Source organism: Pholis gunnellus, assembly GCF_910591455.1.
Source record: "Pholis gunnellus genome assembly, chromosome: 7".
NCBI classification, from domain to species: domain Eukaryota; kingdom Metazoa; phylum Chordata; class Actinopteri; order Perciformes; family Pholidae; genus Pholis; species Pholis gunnellus.
Window position 1 is genome coordinate 8,813,315 of NC_136533.1, and position 19,417 is coordinate 8,832,731.

Below are 19,417 nucleotides of genomic sequence, written 5' to 3' on the forward strand. Positions count from 1 at the left end.
ATTTATATATATATATATATATATATATATATATATATATATATATTGTATTGGCCTATAATCACCCTTGTGTTATCTAACATTCTGCAGATAAGATCTGGATCTGCAGGTGGCTCAGAGCCACGACTGTCAGATAAAGGGAGTGGAATAGAAACTAAAATAATTCCCTGCTGCTCGTGAAACTCAAGTGCTGATGCCTCCAAACTGCTTATGTAAATGTACAGTACTCGCTGCCCACGTCTGAGAGCGAGCCGTTGTGATTGGACAATAAGCAGTGGAGAAGAATCGGGCAGAAAGGCCGTCGGGGAGGGGCTGCTCAACATACAGAGAGCTGTGAGAGTTTTATTTAAAGGAAACTAGAAACAGAAGTGAGAGAACGAGAGCTCACACTTCGCTCCGTCTAATCTCATCCTCTCAGACTCCTGTTTTTATTTTGCACCCCAGCATTCACTTTGTGAATCGCCTCAATAATTGGCTTGTGGTTTTACTTTGAATAAGCATCCGTCAAAAGCAGAACAGAGAAGTATGAACACAGAGCCTCACCCAGTCCAGCGTATTTGCATACAAGCTCCCCTGCAGAGTGGTTTATAAATAGAGTATTGCACCTTAGTGTTTTTAAAAGTTTGCATTTGTACTTTAAATTGTATTCTAAAGCCCATTAGGGATGCACTTCAGAGTTTTCCATTGTGTATTTAACATAACGTAAAGTTTGCCTTCCCTTCCCTTTAAACAAACACATTGTAAAAGCCAAAAGCCAACAGTCAGCTGTCACAAGAGATTAGCTATGATGGCGCAGGCTGTGTGTGACCTCCTTACATCCCCCCCTCTGCTGCTGCGAGGCCGTCATAAGGATTTGCTGTCGTGTCTGTAAGCTTGTCAGTGCAAATAAAGACGCTACCCTCATTAATGCCGTTTGTCCTTTTCTCTTCTCCAGTCAGAAATTGGATTTGGGAAGCTGGAGACCTACATCAAACTGGACAAACTGGGGGAGGTACGTGAGAGTGTTTACCTTGACTTCTTCACAGGTGCTGATGTTCTCAGAGAAGTGTAACACGTGACGACACCGTTGTAGAGCGTACCTTTAACCCCTGGCGGTCTGTCTCACCTGTTTCTTCGTCCTCCTGCCCTCCAGGGTACGTACGCTACAGTCTTCAAGGGGAGAAGTAAGCTGACGGACAACCTTGTGGCGCTGAAGGAGATCAGACTGGAGCACGAGGAGGGGGCTCCATGCACGGCTATCAGAGAAGGTATTAAAGGTTTAGTGTGGAATCTCAGACATTACCCACTGTGGCCTCCCAGTTAGTCCACTTTGAAATGACTACATTTTAAGTTTGTACTATTATCTACATGTCTAGTTAACGTGGAAGCACTAACGAGGTTTTAAGACAAACTAAAAAATCTCCCAAACCTTCAGACTTTGGCAAGAATTCAACCCCAGTAACTAGTTCTGTTTGGTGCAATTGGAGAAACGCGTCAAACACTTGAAATGAGTTTTGAACTCGGGTGCTTTAACTTTAAAAAAGTTCACCGAAGTGCCTGAAACTACTGGTTGCCCTCCCAGAGAAATGCATTGTGGGTACTTCGGAGTGAGAATGTCAGACCCGACTACAGGACAGAAGTTATATAAGGAGAGTTATGTTTGTATTTGTTACCCTGTGTTTTGTTGTTTGTATTGTGAATTTGTTGATTTATTTAAATCTATGAGACTTTCTTTATAAGTCTGATACATTTGTGTACGACGAGGCTTTGTGAATAGACCTCATACGGCTCAGTGATTGTAAATTTATCCAGCTGTGTCCTCTTCCTCATCCTCTAGTGTCGCTACTGAAGGACCTGAAACACGCCAACATTGTGACGCTGCACGATATCATCCACACAGAGAAGTCGCTCACACTGGTCTTCGAGTACCTGGTGAGACCAACGAAACCTTGACCCCTCACCTCTGCCTCACGGGTTTATTCTCTGCACGGCTGCTACAATGAATACATTTGACATCATTATTATTCATGACACCCCTTGATGATGAGGAGCACAACTGTTGATGTGCCTCTTTTAACCCCCCCCCCCCCCCTCTCATCTAGGACAAAGACCTCAAGCAGTACATGGACGACTGCGGGAACATCCTGAGCATGCAGAATGTCAAGGTGAGCCTCCACAGGCACCCTGCTGGGCCGGCCAACTTCATCAACTGCCATGACTTTGGTGGTTGCTGCTTTTGTCAATACAAGAAACACTTAGTGTGCCTCCTGGTGGTGGAAAGTAAGCAGTGGAGGGAAAGTGAAATTTGTTTTCTTAACCCTTCTTTTCCACAAAAAAATCTCTTTTGTTTGTGTGTTTGTGGTTAAATGTCCCTTCAAATAAGAAAAATACTGAAACTGCATATTGAAACTCAACTTTGGCTGTTTGGAAGGAGAAGTCAATGTTTCAATTAGTCCACAATTTATAGATTTTATTTTTCTAAATCTATAATACAAAGGGGTTTGGATAAATTAATAGCAACAGCATTTCTGATGATAGTTGCTGATCTAATATGTCTTTCCCTAGATTTTTCTGTACCAGATCCTGCGAGGATTGGCGTACTGTCACAGGCGGAAAGTTCTGCACAGAGACCTGAAGCCCCAGAATCTGCTCATCAACGAGAGAGGAGAACTCAAACTGGCAGACTTTGGTAAAAATTTAAATAAAGGATGAATATTTGGCATTTTCGAATTAAACCCGTCATCTGCCGTTTTTGCTAAATGTGCCCATTCGATCTGTTTTCATATCTCATGTTTCTGCTCCACAGGCCTGGCGAGGGCCAAATCTGTGCCCACTAAAACATACTCTAACGAGGTGGTCACACTCTGGTACCGGCCTCCCGATGTGCTGCTGGGCTCCTCTGAGTACTCCACTCAGATAGACATGTGGTGAGTGGGCCTCGCTCAACGGGGGAGATTACGACTGTTAGAAAATACTGATTCGACTCCCGGCTTCACGCTCTTTACGTTCATTTGAACGCAGTGAAGGTGAAGAGGCAAATCCTCAACAGGAAAGAATTTCGGATTATTGTCTTTGTTAGTAGTCTCGTACCACTCTGATGATTGGAGCTTCTTTCATTTAGTTGATGCTTTTATGTTGATGTGGAACAAGGTCCTCGATGGTCAAGTTGATGTGGAATTTAAGTATTAGGGGTTTCCCTTAAACTCTTGCCCTGCTGCTTGCTTAAATGGCATTTAACATTAACATATGATATTTTAAGGATACATTTTTATGACATACTATACTATGACCTTATTATAACATACTTTACTGTCACACGTTTTATTGCATTCTTTATGACAAACTATATTATGACTTTTTTTTAGGGACTGCACTATACGATGACTTTGTTAATAACATACTATACTGACATATTTATGACTTCTGAATGAAATACTGTACGATGACATTGTCATCTCTTTTTATCGCCTTGGGAGAATTCTTTCACAATTGGCACAAACGTCCACTTGGGACTCAAAGATGAACCGGTCAGATATGGTAAGATTTGGAGGTTATGATGACATTTTGGACAGGTTGGCGGAGGCAAACATCTGCAGGGTGGTACTTCTAGCTCATTTATTGGACAGATTGAAACCGGCCAGTTAAGGTACAATTCAGGGAGATTGATAAAAAAAATGTAAATACAGATGACTTGTTTCAGCCTCAGTCAGACGTCTAACTATCTCTGACTTAATCCCTCCTGTCTGTGTCTTCCTGTCAGGGGTGTGGGCTGTATATTCTATGAGATGGCTGCCGGCAGGCCTCTGTTCCCCGGCTCCACCGTGGAGGACGAGCTGCATCTCATCTTCAGGCTGCTAGGTCAGTGCTGCCCCCTGCTGACAGGGGAGCACTCAAACTTTTAGTACTTTAAATCGCGTAAACCCTGGCATGTTGCCCCCGTGGCAGTGTGAAAAGTCCCTCCAGCTGCCGTGGAGCTAGCCTGACTAATAAGGTCGATTGAATGTCCCTCAACAGGCACTCCCACAGAAGACAGCTGGCCTGGAATATCCTCTATGGACGAGTTCAAGTCCTACAAGTTCCCCAAGTACAAGGTTCAGCCGCTCATAAACCACGCACCGAGGTAAGACTGGGACCCTTGTCATATCCTGAGCATCTAAATCTGGATTGTCTTTTTTTATTTTACATCAGATGTAGTGTGCTGCAGCTTATCGAATGTCTCGCGGGCTTATTCCAGATGTTTACATAGCAATTCTACACCTTTACAATCTTTAACACTGCCCCCCCCCCCCCCCTCACCTTTCTCGTTAGCCCTCTAATCACTGGAGATGGAAATGAGCCCATGTTTCTAATCAGACCCAGGTATGGGAGAAGTTACTGCATGTAACGTTTAGATAGGCCAGAGTTAGACGTTGGCATCATTGGTTTGTTTAGTTAGGAGTGTGTGCTCTTTGTCACTTCCTGTAAGGAAATCCTGTGGAATAGTTGACTGTGTTTCCTTCCTTACACTCGCCAGCATCTGTGAGCCACCCCACCTCTACTGACCTCTCTCTCTCCCCCCCCCCCCCCCCCCCCCCCCCCCTGTAGGTTGGACACTGATGGCATCGACCTGCTGTTGTCATTCCTAAAAGTGAGTCTCGCTTCATCTGCCAGGCATAACTGTGATGTTGAAAGCAGTGTGACACATCTTGCGGCTATTTTCGGAGAGAAGTGGCACAATCGCACATCGCTCACTCCATTTTCTTGTCGTTCTTTAAATGACTGTACGTTTCTTTTTCTCTTTTTTTCCTGCCCTGAATTTCAGTACGAGTCGAAAAAGAGGATATCTGCTGATGAAGCAATGAGACAGCCGTACTTCAGGAGCCTGGGGCCACGTGTGCACACGCTGCCAGAGAGTGAGTAATGAAATTGCAATGCAGTAATGCAGACTTGGCAGGCTCTGCTCGGTACAAGTTGAAGGATATTGCAGTGTACAGTGAGGATCAGTTCCAGCCTCATAACAAAAAGCACTATTCTCCTGTCTGTGTGTCTGGTAGGCATATCCATATTCACACTGAAGGAGGTGCAGATGCAGAGAGATCCCGGCTACCGGAACTCATCATACCCCGAGTCAGGTGAGAGATGATGCAAGTATGAATACTTTGACTGCTTTTGTTTTTCCTGTGAACCAGAGTTATTCAACCTGTGAGGCGCTCCTCCATAGAGGGGGGGCGGGGCAACGGGAGATACAGTTTTTCGGAATGCTTCTAATGGCGCCTATTTGCCAACACGTGAACAAATACAGGCTTAAAGACTGGGGCTCAGGTTGTAGCCACAATGTAACTCACAGAATCCATTGTACTTCCTGTTTACTACCCTCAATGCATTATGGGAATCGTTCTTCCAAAACGTTCTGCCTGTCCCTCTATTTGGATGTTGTCCCTGTGTTGGGAACCACGGAGTCTGGCTTTCACGTCCTCTGCTGTAAACTATATAAAAACCAAACTAATGCTTTATCTTTGTCTCCCCTCAGGCAACGGAAAGAGCAGAAGACAGAGCATGCTGTTTTAGATTCTCTGGACTGTATTTTTTTAATTTGAGAAGAGTCTCCTAGCTGTACAGTCTCGCCGATGGATCAGTAACCAGGAATGGATGTTGGCGTGGAGCATCATCACCACCACTCCCCCCCCAAGCTTCTTGGGAAACTCGTCCACAGTGCCACCATACCCCCCCCTCCCCCCCCCTCCCCAGGTCTGGCCTGAACCTGGCCCAAAAGAGACATTTATATACTGTACATCTATATTTATTGAGAAGAGAATTTGCTGCTAAATCCAACTACTGTCTAGAATTCTAACTGGCTCAGTCACTTTAACGAGTACATGCAATGTGTATAGATTGTTCTTTTTTTTTTTTTTTTTTTGAAGTGGTGGTATTTTAAGATAATTTTTTTTGTTATTTCCATTTTCATACATAAAAAAAAAAAGAAACCTGCATCTCAAAGCTCCTCTGTGTGTGTGTGTGTGTGTGTGTGTGTGTGTGTGTGTGTGTGTGTGTGTGTGTGTGTGTGTGTGTGTGTGTGTGTGTGTGTGTGTGTGTGTGTGTGTGTGTGTGTGTGTGTGTGTGTGTGTGTGTGTGTGTGTGTGTGTGTGTGTAGGCACAGGCAAGCAGAGGGATGTTTCTGTAGCAACTCAGAAGGGCTTGGTTTCTGTCTCTGACGGTGCCGTTCTCAGCTGCACCCATCAGTTGTGCCCGTTTTACTCTGAAGGTTTTTGAGGCCAGCTTCGATATCACTGATCATTTGATCCTAACTGGAGGCTAATGTGAGAGCAGTCCTGCTCTGTGCACACAAAGATCAAATTCTTGCCAGATGCTGGCATATCATTCCAGGATGCTGCCGTCCCTGTCGGCGCCAATGAACAAATGCAGGAGGAAAAAGCCAACGTGGAATCAAATACAAGGGCATTACAGGATTAGTTACGCCTCCTAAATTCTTCAATATTTAACTTCACCCTGACGCTTCATCTCCTCCCGGTCTGTTACAAAGTGAATCCCCAGTGTTGGAATCGGCTGCATTACAGATGTGTTCTCCTCTCTCCGCCATTCTCATCTCCATGAACTGTAAAATCTTTCCTTTTTGTTCTGGGTTGCCTCCCTCGTTGTATTGCATGTCTGCTCTGATGTATGAGGAAGCACACAGCAGCTGAACTGGTGCAGGGAGCACTAGCTCTAGTCCTTCCCTAGTGAATACGATACTGAGTCAGTCTATTTAACAGTGTTACAAGAGATGTTTTGTATGATATTCTTTGACTTTATTTGTTGACGATTGTTATTGGGATTTCATTGCAGATGCCCTCCCATGTGAGCTTTTTTTTTTTTTCCAGAGTAAAGAAAATTAAATCTAAAGTTTAAACCGAAGTCACGTGAACTGGTTTGTCTTTTTTTCCTCACAACATTTAGCTTTAGCTGCTGTTGATGCTCGAGCATTAAATGCTTTGTTTGTTGAAGATATTCATCACAATACAAAACTATACCGAATACAAACTTCTTTCTTATGACTTATTAATGGCATAATACACTGAGGTTTTAAAGATATTTATAAATGACATACTATATCATTTTAATGAATTTCATTGACATACCATACTATGACATTTAAGTATGACATACTACATTTTTTATGACATACATGTTACATATACTATTACTTTTTTTTGATGACCCACTATACCTTGACTATTTTACTATTTCCAATGACAGAATAACATTTTTCTCTTTTACGTCATACTAAATTATGACTTTTTTGTGATTCTTTTAATGACATGCTATACTATGACTTTTTTAATTACCTACTACAGCAGTACTTATCTAAATATATATTTTTAATGACATACTATATTATGACACTAACAGGATTTTATTACATACTATACTATTATATTTTGATGGAATTTTAATGACATAGTATACTATGATTCATTAAAGATATTTTTAATGACATACTAAATTTATGTTTTTTGTGATTTCTTTTAATGACATGCTCTACTTTTATTATTACCTTTTTTAATTACCTACTATAGCATTACTTATTTAAATGAAGTTTTTTAAAGGCATACCATACTATGACGTTTTTTTGTTACATTTTATGATGAACTATATTTTGTCAGTTTTAATGACATACTGAACTATGATTTTGTATGACGTTTTTATTGTCACAGTATACTGTGACACTTTTTATGACATGCTATTCCATCACACGTACTAACATTTTTATTACATACGATACTATAACAGTTTCTATGACTTTTTTTATGAAATCTTAATGTCCAACCTGTCCAGTTTAGTATGACATACTATACGATGCATTGTTAAATGTTGTTTCTAATGACATACTATACTATGAGCACTTGTATGACTTTCTTTAATGGCATATGGCTTCCTTCTTTATTTCCATTTAGCCATATTTCTATCAACAAGGTTTCGCTAGATACTCACAGTTTGTTGTCAGGTAGATGACGCGGATGGATGAAGAGAAGGGCAACGTGTGTGTGTGTGTGTGTGTGTGTGTGTGTTATGCTAAACAATAGAATAAAGGACGTGCCGCGGCAACCTAAAGCAAAGAAACAGCATAACATAAACTTTCCCCTTTATTAAATGAACGTGTAACTTAACCTATATAAAGTCGTTGGATAAACTATTTCGGCTGCATGCTTTGTGCACAGCTGGTTCTAACAATGACGTCATCAAGAGGTGCCACTTTATTAACAATTGAATGCCACGGTTTGCCACATGGGGCAGTAATACCAACCACAGTCTAACAGTATACTTATGTGTCAACAATATATTTAACTTGTCCCTTTTTGTCTCCTACGCTGTTATCCTACGACTTTTATGACATTTGTACGACATACTAAATTATGACCTTTTTTTTGTCATTTCTTTTATATGACATACTATACTTTGACATTTTTTAACATTATCTACTTTGATAATGTTTTGGAATTATAATGACATACTATACTGAGTTTCTTTGTGACATTTTAGGACATTTTTAGTTATACAACCATGACTTTTTTAATGCCTTTATAATGACATACTATACTGTGACATTTTTTATGACATACTAAACTGTGACGTTTTTAGTGAGATTTTTATGACGTACTATACTATGACCTGTTTCATGAGTTTTACTATAGACATACTATATTATGACTTTTTGTCATTTCCTTTTAACGACATACTATTCTATAACATTGTGTTTGTTTCTTCTTTTCAACTGGTACTGAAAAATCAACGGTAACATTTTCTAGAGTAAAGAAAAATAAATCTACAATTTAAACAGAAATCACATGAACGGGTTTGTCTTTTTTGACTCCTAACATTTTGTTATAGCTACTGTGAACTCTTCAATTTAAAAGGCAAGCATTCAATGCTTTGTTTATTGAAAATGACAAGAAATTCTTCACAATACAAAATTATACAGAATACAAACTGTATACCAAGTCCAGTATAAAAAAAGAACATTACAAGTGTTAAAGGTTTTCATTGATTTGAAATCTCGTCTTCATTAAAAGAGCTTGGAAAGGAAAAATAGGACAACAAGGCACAGCCGGTACTATCTGAGAAGCATAGTGCATACAATACCCCACAAGTGAAACAACCAGTTTCACATTGTGATGAACACTCGAGGAAAACAAAAGATGACTTTTTTTTTTTTTTTTTTTACAAGATAAAAACAAAACAAGCTCTCTGCACAGAATGAGCGGCTGGCTAGCCTTTTGCAGCTAGCTACACGTCACTACTGTCCGTCGTGGAAAGGGTCATGTGGAAATGTGCTGTACTTCATCACAGAGAGCCAGACGTCTCACAGACATCGTGGCGTATGGCTTTTACCAAGTGCTTTCAACCACTGGAATCTGAAGCAACTCAAGTGCAAAAAAGTGAGGTCACATACCGTCTTGTGGGACTTTACTGAAGCACAAAATGAACAAGACGGGCAAGAGATTGCTGCTGATAATGACGGTGAGAATAAGAGATGGATGAAGATGGGAGGTTCACCGGATCCTGGATCAGGATTTGTAAGTGGTGGGGGACAGGAGCAGGGAGGAGGGTGTTCCTTCCAGGGTTGGCAGGTGGACAGGCATGTGTCCGTTCATTAGGCTGGGGAACTGAGGAGGAAGAGAAAGGAGCTGAGAGTTAGCGAGGAGGGGACGGAGGCTTCATGAAAGCGGCTTTCCGGTGAGGAACTGCAGCATTGTCACTGCTCTGGTTTCCTGTTGTTCTTTTTTACTCATTGTGCCTCTTCCTTTTCATGTCTGTCCGCTGTACCTCCACAACAGAGGGAGAAGTCAACATTATTTGTGCACAAAGAATCCGGTATGGTGTGTGTTCGGCTGTGGTGTATGTGTGTGTGTGTGTGTGTGTGTGTGTGTGTGTGTTTCACAAATGAGGAGCAGCTTTTTAAACCAGTCCACCCTGTTCAGACTGGCTCCCCTGGGCTCAAACAGGAAGTATTCACAGGATTTCCTCTCCCTCTCTGAAACAAGACACCTCTGCTGGACCTGCTTACCAAGTCTCGACTAGTTTCACAACTGTCTGCTATTTTTTTTTTGGAACTCAAAAACATTTTGTTTTTAGGTTTTATATATGCTTTCTGTCAAATCTAGAAGATCAAGAGTGGCGCTTGCTTTACACCGGCACTGTATTTTAGGACATAGTAGAGGAGCAATGTTAATTATACAGTATGATGGGTATAAAAAAAAAAAAAGATCACATATAGGATTCTAGCCTACCTGCTGAAAACAATCTGGAAATTCCTTCATCTTAAACTCGCCTGAGTAAACATTATGACAGAAGATTAACAGCTGCTGGGAAAAATGGGTACTTTGCGCCGCCTCGCAACTTCCTCCTCGGCTCTAAAACACTACCAGTAAACAACAGTCGTGTTGAGCTCTCGTATTCTGCTACTTCTGTTACCTATGTGTCTACACCTGTGTGTGTGTGTGTGTTTTCTTACCTGAAAGAGGGAGCTGTGGCCCTGCAGCCGGGCGGGGCTGAGCGGAGCTACGGGGCTCAAACTGCTCCAGAAATGGATGCCTGACAACAGCGGACTGTGAGCCAACAGCAAACCAGAGGGAGTCTGTGAGAGGGGACACACAGAGGGAGGGAGGCTTCATGTCAATAAGAGAAACCAGTAAAGTAAAAATAAAAACACAGATACCCACTGGTTGGTGGAGAGCATTGCTCTGAGGGCTTTGAGGGCTTTGGTAATGCGAAACATGCCGAAATGGTAAATGGACGTGTACTGGCGTTTGGAAAAACAAACTGCCGGAGCAGGAAGGAAGTCTGTGGTTTCTCCCCTGAATACAGGGGTGAGGTGGGGAGGAGAGGAGAGGAGGAGGGGGACAGTGGGGGCTGTTGCTGATGATTGGGGGGGGGGGGGGGGGGGTTGACCTCAAGCACTTGGAACGCCAACTAGAGAAAAAAAACCATATGAAATCAATTTCTGCCTCTCTCCCTTGGTCTTGTCTCCCCCTCCCCCGTCCTCTCCCCTGTGTCACCTCAGAGAAGTGAGCCAGTGTTGCGGAGGGACCCAGCCCTGCTCCCATTATTAATGGAATTATTGGAACATGTGGCCTCACTTAGGGCCTCTTCCCCCCTCGCATAGGTTGGACTTGCAGAAGATTCCTGTAAATTGCTTGTTTTCCTCTGATCTCACTTTTAGCGCCCTCATAAACAGACAGTGTGAGCGTGCTATTAATGGCTTTCTCAAAGTGTGGATGAAACCTCTGATGTGGCAGAATCATTTTGCTTGGTAACAACTCCGATGTAGACATTATTAACTGAAATAGATTATGCAATCCAAGTTGATGCTTGTAGCAGAGCATTTGGGGTTATAACAAAGACCAAAACGAACCAAAATGTCACGGCTGGATTAATTTGGCTCTGCATTTTTGGCGAAACACAAAAATCGTACAATAAAACCTGAATCCGCCTTCTAGCAGTCACTTCCTTTAAGACTGGACAACCAAAAGAGGTAAAAAGCAGCTACTGGATTCACCACACAGCTTGTCAAATGTACATTTGCTTGTGTATTTCAATTTCTCAAACTTTATTTTTAGTATAGAGATACTTTGATAAGCCCTGTTATTTGCAGCACATAAACATTCTGGCAGTAATTTGGGCTTTTACCCCACAGAGCTGTTTACCGAAAGGATTTGAAAGGTTTAAGCTCTAACCAAACACAGACAATGACTCAGTAAATGTGTCTAAATTTGCATTTGTTCAAAAGTATGCCTAGTTTCTCTCTGACATGAAAGTGCCTGCGCACATATTACCTTAAAATCATGCCAATTTACCCGTTTCATACCGTTTCTTAAGCAAGTTATGGTTGAAGTGACTATTTAAAGCAATATAGCAGTAGTGTTTCCACCAACACATGCCAGGCTGTGTCAGATGTCTCCTGCTGCTCTACTTAGACCGCTTTAGGGACACTGACATCATCTCTCTGTGGCCAGCCGGGCCACCACACACACACACAGAGGGCACAGAAACAGATAGCATCACACAATTATAATATAACATAATTATATGATAATTATTGGTGCTTCAAATATGGCTGACACAATCTTTATTATACCTTAAATTATTGAGAGCAGTAAAAAGAGAGCTTGTAAACATGTGTCAAATGGTAGCATTGGGGTGTGTGAACATGTCTGGACTAGAACGAGATGGAGCCGGTTTTAGGAGGAGCCTCAGGTGTTGGCAGAACGTAACATACTAACACTAATGAACCGCATCTACCCTATTCCAGCATACATTGAGCAATATGCTGGGGAACACCTTGAATTGTTCACCAGGTCCTCGAAAGGGAACACCCATATGAACATGGGTAGGACGCACGCACGCACGCACAAAGTGCCGCTATCTGTCCTGGCTGCGCTGCCAAAAGAGACAGTTGTGTATCATTCGGACTCATCGTCTCACCTGTGCAGTGAAAAAGGCCGGAGTGAGGGAGCCAGACGGCAGTGCTGGACTGTTGAGGGCGATGGAGCCGATGTCGCTCCCTGCGAGCAGCAGGGACGGGGATGAGATCTCCAGAGCTTTGGGCTTTTTGCTTTTTGGTAGGAGTCCATCTCCTTGATAACTACTACTACTAGTAGAGCTACTTCTACCACTGCTGCTGCTGCTGCTGCTGCTCCTCCTCTTCTCAGGAGGTTGCAGGGCTCGCTCCCTGTACCCAGAGGAGAGGTTCAGGGGCTGAGCGCTCTGGTCAGAGTCCTCCTCTTCCTCCTTGGCTGCGGGGCTCCAGCTTCGGCCGGGATGGGAGGGTTGGGTGAGGGGAGAGGATGGGGAGCGGAGATTGGACGACCTGGGGGAGATGTAGGACTCGAACCTGGCAGACGGAGGGGAGCTCCTTCCGTTGGTGTTGGTGCCAAAGCGGATGACGGAGCGCGGCTCCTCCTGGTGCTCCCGCAGGGCCCGGAGCAGCTCGGGCTGGCTCTGCAGGGAGCTGATGCTGAAGGAGGAGTAGAGTCCAGAGCGGAGGTAGTCGTTGCGACACTGCTGCACACCCAGGGCTGCCAGGGTCCTCCTCTGGGCCTCCTCCTCTCCTTCCTCTTCCTCCTCCTCCTCTACCTCCTGCTCTGACGCCTCTCCTTCCTGAAGGGGGAACCTTCCAGAAGCCAGGCCCATCTCTACCGCCTGAGGGTCCATCTTCAGGATCTCAGGGAAGGACACAAACTTATAGACAAACTTCTGGCCAATCACCTTCTTGATGATGTTCTGTAAAAAAAACAGACAAACACCATTAATTCCCGTATGTTAAGCAAATGGATATGAATCTAGAAAGTATGAAAAGATGTTGATTAAGACGCTGATGATGACAGCATTTCAGTCCAGCGAAGACATAGTGAAACAACTTTGTGTTAGAGTGCGGGTACATCGCGGCCAGATTTCCACTGTACGTGTGCGGAGAAAGAGGAAGTGCAAGTGTCTATCAGGGGACGTTGTGGTTTTAAGAGAATGTTGCGACACTCCTCTCACATGCCAACAGCACTGTTACGCAGGGACCGTTCCTGCACATTAACCAGAGGCAGTTTCACTCACCTTGTCATAATAGTAGCGCAGGGCTCTGCTCAGCTTGTCGTAGTTCATGTTGGTCTTGTTCTTGCGTAGCCCCCAAAGCTTGGCCACTTCCTCTGACTTCAGGAGCTTGAACTCTCCGTCTGTAGACGTCCAACATATCAGATGCTTGTGACTTTGGTCAAGCAGCAGCTGCAGCAGGAACTGCCAAAGAGTGATGGCACTGTCCATCCCTGCAAAAAGACATGATCACAGTGAGTGAATTTGACACGGCGGGAGCAGAGTACTCCTCATCAAAGCCCCCATTGGTCATTTTTAAAACCATCATATCATGTGGTCCGAGGTCGTCCTCTTAAACACTATACGAGGAATTTTCATGACATACTAAACTATGACTTTATATGATATGATTTTTTTGGCATACTATACTATTGTATTCATGGCCTTTTCTGGTATACTATGCCATGACTGTTTTATGACATACTACAATGACTTTATATGATTTGTTTTCATACTATACTGTGACTTTTTTATTACATTTTTCACATACGACATATGTCATTTTTTATGACTTTTTTGGCATACTATACTTAAGCTTTTAATGAAAGCTGTACTATTTGTTGTTATGACATTATTTTGACATTTGTATGACATATACTATAATGTGACTTCATTACTGTTTTGGCATACTATACTTTGGCATTTGTTGGCAAAGTATATGATGACTTGTTTAACATACTATAATACTATGCTATGCCATTTATAATGGCATACTATATTCTGACTTTTTAAATGGCATACTATACTATGATATGTTTTATGACCTAATATACAACTTTTTATTAAATGTTTTGGTACACTATACTGTGACTTGTTTGGCATTCTTTTATGCCATACTATGTGACCTAAATTTAGATGTTTTTTTTCCCCGTTAACTGTATTATATCACGGTATTACAATAATTAAAATGGGTACTCCACAATTTTCAGTCTATTGGCAATAAAAGGACAGATCTTGTGAAATAATTTGTTTTTGTTTTTTTTAAAGGAGGGATGTGTTTATTGGCTCCAAATGAGATGAAAAACAGATTTATGGAAGAAGAAGCGTGATGTAAATGTATTGTGATTAACTCAGAGTTAATAGAAACAACCATCCTGTTGTTATGAGTTGTTAGTGAAACGTACTGCTGAGCAACCTCAGCAGCAACTTTTTTTCAGCTCTTTTCACCACAGCCAAAAAATGACATAACCTTTTACATGTTAACACACATGAATAAATACTTTTGTAACAACAGTATTGTAACGATGACGCATGGACCGGTGCGGCTCAGCAAATGTCAATTCTAATTTTTTTTAATTTTTTTTTAGAAAAATCGATATAACATTGTATCGCGATAAAGCTTGTCATTTGCGGCACTAGTGCTGTGCTGCATACAGACTTAATTAGGTTGAAGAGGCTGTAACATGTGGAGTAAGGAAGAGTAGACCGGGGATGAATAGAACAGTGTGTTTTAAAGAGTGTAGGGTAATGTGGCAGCACAAGAGAAAAAAAAAATGTAAGGAGGAACAACAGCTCAAGCCAGAAATATGCTGCGGTTCAACCTGGCCCTCTCTCCACAGGAAGCATGACGGGCCCAGGGTGGGTTATTCCTTTAATAGAGGAATGTGCAGCCTTAAAACTCCTGTCTGCCTGCTCGGAGCTCACAAATCAAAACTGTTTTTTTTGGAGCGGGCTGTTTCTGTCACAAATGGGATTCAAAAAATAAAAAAATCCTAATTTCATTTGATAAAAATGATTTATCAATTAGTTAAAAGACAGATTATACATTAGCAAAAATGTAGATAATTGGTTAATCGTTGAGTCCTTTATGAAGTTAAAATGCTTTGCTGTTGTCTAGCACCTCAAATCACCTTGTAATCTGAGACACCGTGATGGCCAATTAAGAGAGAGGAGATATAATCGATGATGAAAATAATAGTTGCAGATCTACACCAGAGAGACACGTGTCTAAATCAAACGTTAATACTTTCTTGTTAGGGACTAAAGTACAAAAAAAATCACGTTTTAAATCAGAGTTTTACACATTTTAGACATAATTGTATTCATCCAGAGTTGTTCTTAAACTGCTTGAACAGTTTGGCTTATTTTGCTAAATAAATAAAAACAAATCCATATTCCTCAAAGTACAGCATAAAAGTAATTTACTACTTTGGTATCACTCCTGACACAGCCCTGCATACTGATGGACCTGACTGATCTCATCCTGTATACTCCGCTGTCTTACCTGAGGATGTGAGGAGCGATAAGTGGCCGATGCTTAAAAAAACAATGATGACAAACTGGCCTTTCAGCCACTACACATCGCTGTCCAGAGAGGAGAGGGAGGGAGGGCCGGACTCATTTCCGACACCAGCGATCCCCTGTGTTTTCTATCGGTCATGTGAAACTACAAACCTGTCAAAGTCAGGACTTCCTCCTATTCTACTTCCAAGGACAAATGTTGAGGAGAGGGGATCCCACAGCAGGGGAGCGTTTCCCCAGTCCTGCCACACTTCCCACTATGACCCCAGAGGGAGAGGGCCAAAAGATCAAATCGGTGTCCCCTTTTTCCGCAGCTACACCCTTTAAACCAATCTGAACCCGGACCTCGGCGGCGTGGCTTTTAAACACTTTGAAGCAAAGGTAAACCTATACAGGGCGACGGAGCTGACAGGTCTACAATTAGGCCAGTGTGACTTATAAACATTGAACTTTACAAGATGCTGCAAATAGCTCAGAGGGACTTTAACGCATGAAGCAGGCAGCTATAGCTCATAAATATGAGCAGATGGTTAAATATGATCAAGTACACTCTAGCGTTAACCTCACTACTGGCACCTTGTTTGAATATTAGATTGGATAGGCCTACCGCACAGAGGTGAAATCCCCAACAGCAGTCGCTGTGTGAACCGCAGACATGTCATAACTCTTCCGAGGAATATTACATTATGATGGCTTGAGTCGGGCATCAGGAGCCCTGCTGCGGATGCTCGGACGGAGAAGTCTCGCTGTGCGCACAAAGCCGTCCAGTGTTGGCTGAACGGAAACTGCTAATGAGATTAGATGGTGTGTGCAGACATTACTTAGCCATGACTAAATCTGCCATCTTCCTGTTCGCACACGGTGGAAACTTCAACAGTGGGGCCCATTAGAGAAACATCTCTAAACAGCAGCCACGGACGTGTTGTTGCAGTGCTCGTCTTTTGTTTGTTTGCTACATTAGTGTCCGGGACTTGAAAGTTGCAGTAGCCTCACTGTTACGCGCAGAGGTTTTTGGATCACTATTTTGCCCCCACTGACTCATTTTCAAGATGTTGCTTGGACCGGAAGACGGCACAATCGTGTCCTCATCTAAAAGCTGTAACCGTATTATTCTTACTTTAAAACTTAAAAAAAAAAAATACACTGGATCCGAAGAGTTTAACTAAAACACACGGCGGAAACTTCACGGCACGGACACTTCACAGTGAATCCGGTCGCTTGTACTGCTAATCATGCATTATTACACTCTCTACAAGACAACAAAGCGATGTTCATAGAAAGATGTCCGGTTTATTTCTACGTTACCTGCGATCTCTCACTCGGGTGTTTTCCCTCTTTACGGTGAAGCTTGCGTGATTCCTGTTTTTTCCATGCTTACTTCTGGTCTACACAGTTGTGCTGGACTGAAATAGGATCCTGCGCTTTTTCTTCTTCTGAGCAGGAAGTTGGAGCAGGCAGACACAGAGCCGGCTGACTTCCTCTCCCCGACGATTCCCCAGGCAGTTTGCCGTCTGTGTAAACACACTTTTCCTCCCCTCCTCTTCTCCTCGGCCTGCCCGCTGACGGCCAGCAGTGGGCCTACTCTGCGTCGGCACACATGGCGATGCAGAAACTCCTACAGCCCGTAAACTGACATCATCCGTCCGCACTCAGGCCAGCGTGGTGCGTTCAGGTTCGCCTCGTTAGTTCAAACAAACACCGACAGTCACGTGATTTGAGGTCTTATCCCATTTCGTTGTCATTATCCGCAGTGGTGGAGGAAGTATTCAGATATTTGACTTAGTAAAAGTAGCAATATTACATTGTAAATCTACTCTGTCGCACTCAAGTAAAAGTACAAAAGTGTGAGGCATCAAAACGTACTTTAAAGTACTGAAAGTAAAAGTACTCATTATACAGAGAGACCCATTTCAGATTCATATTATAATTGTGTATATAACTTTAATGTTGTAGCTGGTAGAGGTAGGGATACTCTTATAATCTGAATTACTTTATACTGCTTTATAGCTCAGTCTATAATAAAACATCATACAGGTGATTTATATTTTGAATTAATCTAAATCTGCAAAGTAACTTAACTAAAGCTGTTATTAATATTAATATTGTAATGTATTATTTTAAGTTTCAGTATGTGTGTATACATTTGTTTTTGTTCTTTCTTTGATTTTGTGACCTTAGCTATTGTAGGATTATTTAATTGAATTATAAAAGAAAGTACATTCAGGAATTGCATTTATTCTCTCAAACTTTTTTTCTCAAAAAATTGCTGGTTGTTATACTTCTATGAAATGTCAAACAACAACAGAATAAATCACTTTTACCTTCATTTGTTGCACGTCTACTTACTGACCTATCTTGGTTGTTACTGGGACAGAAGCACCATGATTGACACATACGATGTTAAGTTGTGTGGGTAGGACCTTTGAGATGTTACATTTATATTTTAAGTTGATTTTTCAGGCATTTTTTGTCTTTATTTGATATTCAGAACACTAGAAAGAGCAAAGAGGGATGACATGCAACAAAATCATCCAATGGCATTGAACCGGTGATGTTGCAAATACACGGTGTGCACCTTTGACCACTTTGTGGGACACACACAGAGATGTTTACGGCAGGTTTTAATAGTTTTGGTATATAGCATTGCATCAGAACCCACACGTTTTATTTGGTAAATATGAGCTTTCACAATTAAAAATCTATTTGAACTGAAAAGTTTATAAAATGTTTACAGAAATCTAAATCTAATCTAATCAAAAAGAGTAATTTGCGTTAGTTACAAGTTTGGTATGTGGTTAAGGTCATGATTACATTGTTGTCATTTTTAGAAATGAAGTGGGATCTTTGAGAAAGCTGCTCAGGTTTTATTCACACGTGTAAAATTGCTATCTGAAAATAATGTACAAAACCCTGTAGGTTTGAGGTAAACTGCATCAAATTCCAATATTTGAATCAATTCACACAAATAAAAAACTAAAACAAAGCATATTGACTTTTAGATACTTTCTGTGAGCTTAATTCTGCAGAGCAAAATAGGGGGAAAGATTGCATTCATGATTAAATAGTTGAAAACATCATAAATGTGTTGTAAATAAATGTCATTCATTGAGCGACTTAGTGTGAGGATACATGTTTAATAACTGTTTTATCAATTATTTAAGTTTTCTTTAACAACTACCTTTGTTCAGCACTTTTTGGAAGAATTCATTTTATTCCAATCGAGGTAAATCAAATAAAATTGTGTGCGAGATTTTGATGATGCACTTATCTTTGCAGATACAAATTATCATAGGATTTAACCTTTGCACCCCTACCACGTAACATTATATTGAATCAACAAACTGAGTTACAAATGTTCACAGTATCGTGTCCACCTCGTGTAACTTTCACGAACACTCGAAATGTCTGAGAGCAAGTGAAGCCATCAGTAGTAATAGGATACATTTCAGATACATTTTTGATAACATTTTAAGTAATTTTGAGAATAAGAGTCACTTGATTTTGTTGTTGGTAGTAAAACAATAACTGGTCCGGTTGTTACACTTTAAGGACAATATTGTCTACCTGTCTTCCAGTCAAC

The 19,417-nt window shown here is 41.7% G+C and overlaps 2 protein-coding genes across 2 annotated transcripts in view; one reads left to right on the top strand and one right to left on the bottom strand.

The window, feature by feature from the left end:
* Positions 1-6,919, top strand: part of LOC306698986 (cyclin-dependent kinase 17-like) — a gene marked incomplete at its 5' end in the record, with an annotated part of 7,477 nt that extends 558 nt beyond the window's left edge. The window contains 12 exons of the mRNA XM_079163487.1: positions 935-991; positions 1,133-1,247; positions 1,817-1,911; positions 2,082-2,144; positions 2,545-2,668; positions 2,786-2,906; positions 3,740-3,837; positions 3,994-4,099; positions 4,564-4,606; positions 4,781-4,871; positions 5,013-5,090; positions 5,489-6,919. Of these exons, the coding sequence (XP_079019613.1) occupies positions 935-991; positions 1,133-1,247; positions 1,817-1,911; positions 2,082-2,144; positions 2,545-2,668; positions 2,786-2,906; positions 3,740-3,837; positions 3,994-4,099; positions 4,564-4,606; positions 4,781-4,871; positions 5,013-5,090; positions 5,489-5,526 (1,029 nt within the window). The 3' untranslated portion in view covers positions 5,527-6,919. The remainder of the gene's footprint in view (positions 1-934; positions 992-1,132; positions 1,248-1,816; positions 1,912-2,081; positions 2,145-2,544; positions 2,669-2,785; positions 2,907-3,739; positions 3,838-3,993; positions 4,100-4,563; positions 4,607-4,780; positions 4,872-5,012; positions 5,091-5,488) is intronic.
* A 1,956-nt stretch (positions 6,920-8,875) lies between these two features.
* On the bottom strand, positions 8,876-17,515 carry LOC306698254 (ETS domain-containing protein Elk-3-like). The gene is made up of 5 exons (XM_079162492.1): positions 17,143-17,515; positions 13,561-13,769; positions 12,439-13,236; positions 10,469-10,591; positions 8,876-9,620 (listed from the first exon to the last, which is right to left on the bottom strand). Exons 2-5 carry the CDS (start codon positions 13,765-13,767, stop codon positions 9,522-9,524), a joined length of 1,227 nt encoding a protein of 408 aa, XP_079018618.1. The 5' UTR covers positions 13,768-13,769; positions 17,143-17,515; the 3' UTR covers positions 8,876-9,521.
* Positions 17,516-19,417: the final 1,902 nt, after the last annotated feature.

Bases quoted from the DNA above. Each gene is read 5' to 3' on its own strand.
- LOC306698254 (XM_079162492.1), bottom strand. From the start codon at position 13,767: ATGGACAGTGCCATCACTCTTTGGCAGTTCCTGCTGCAGCTGCTGCTT. The intron at 13,237-13,560 runs GTGAGTGAAACT...TTTTTTTTACAG, and splicing joins TGCGCTACTATTATGACAAG to AACATCATCAAGAAGGTGAT. The intron at 9,621-10,468 runs GTAAGAAAACAC...CTTCCTCCTCAG, and splicing joins GCCACAGCTCCCTCTTTCAG to TTCCCCAGCCTAATGAACGG.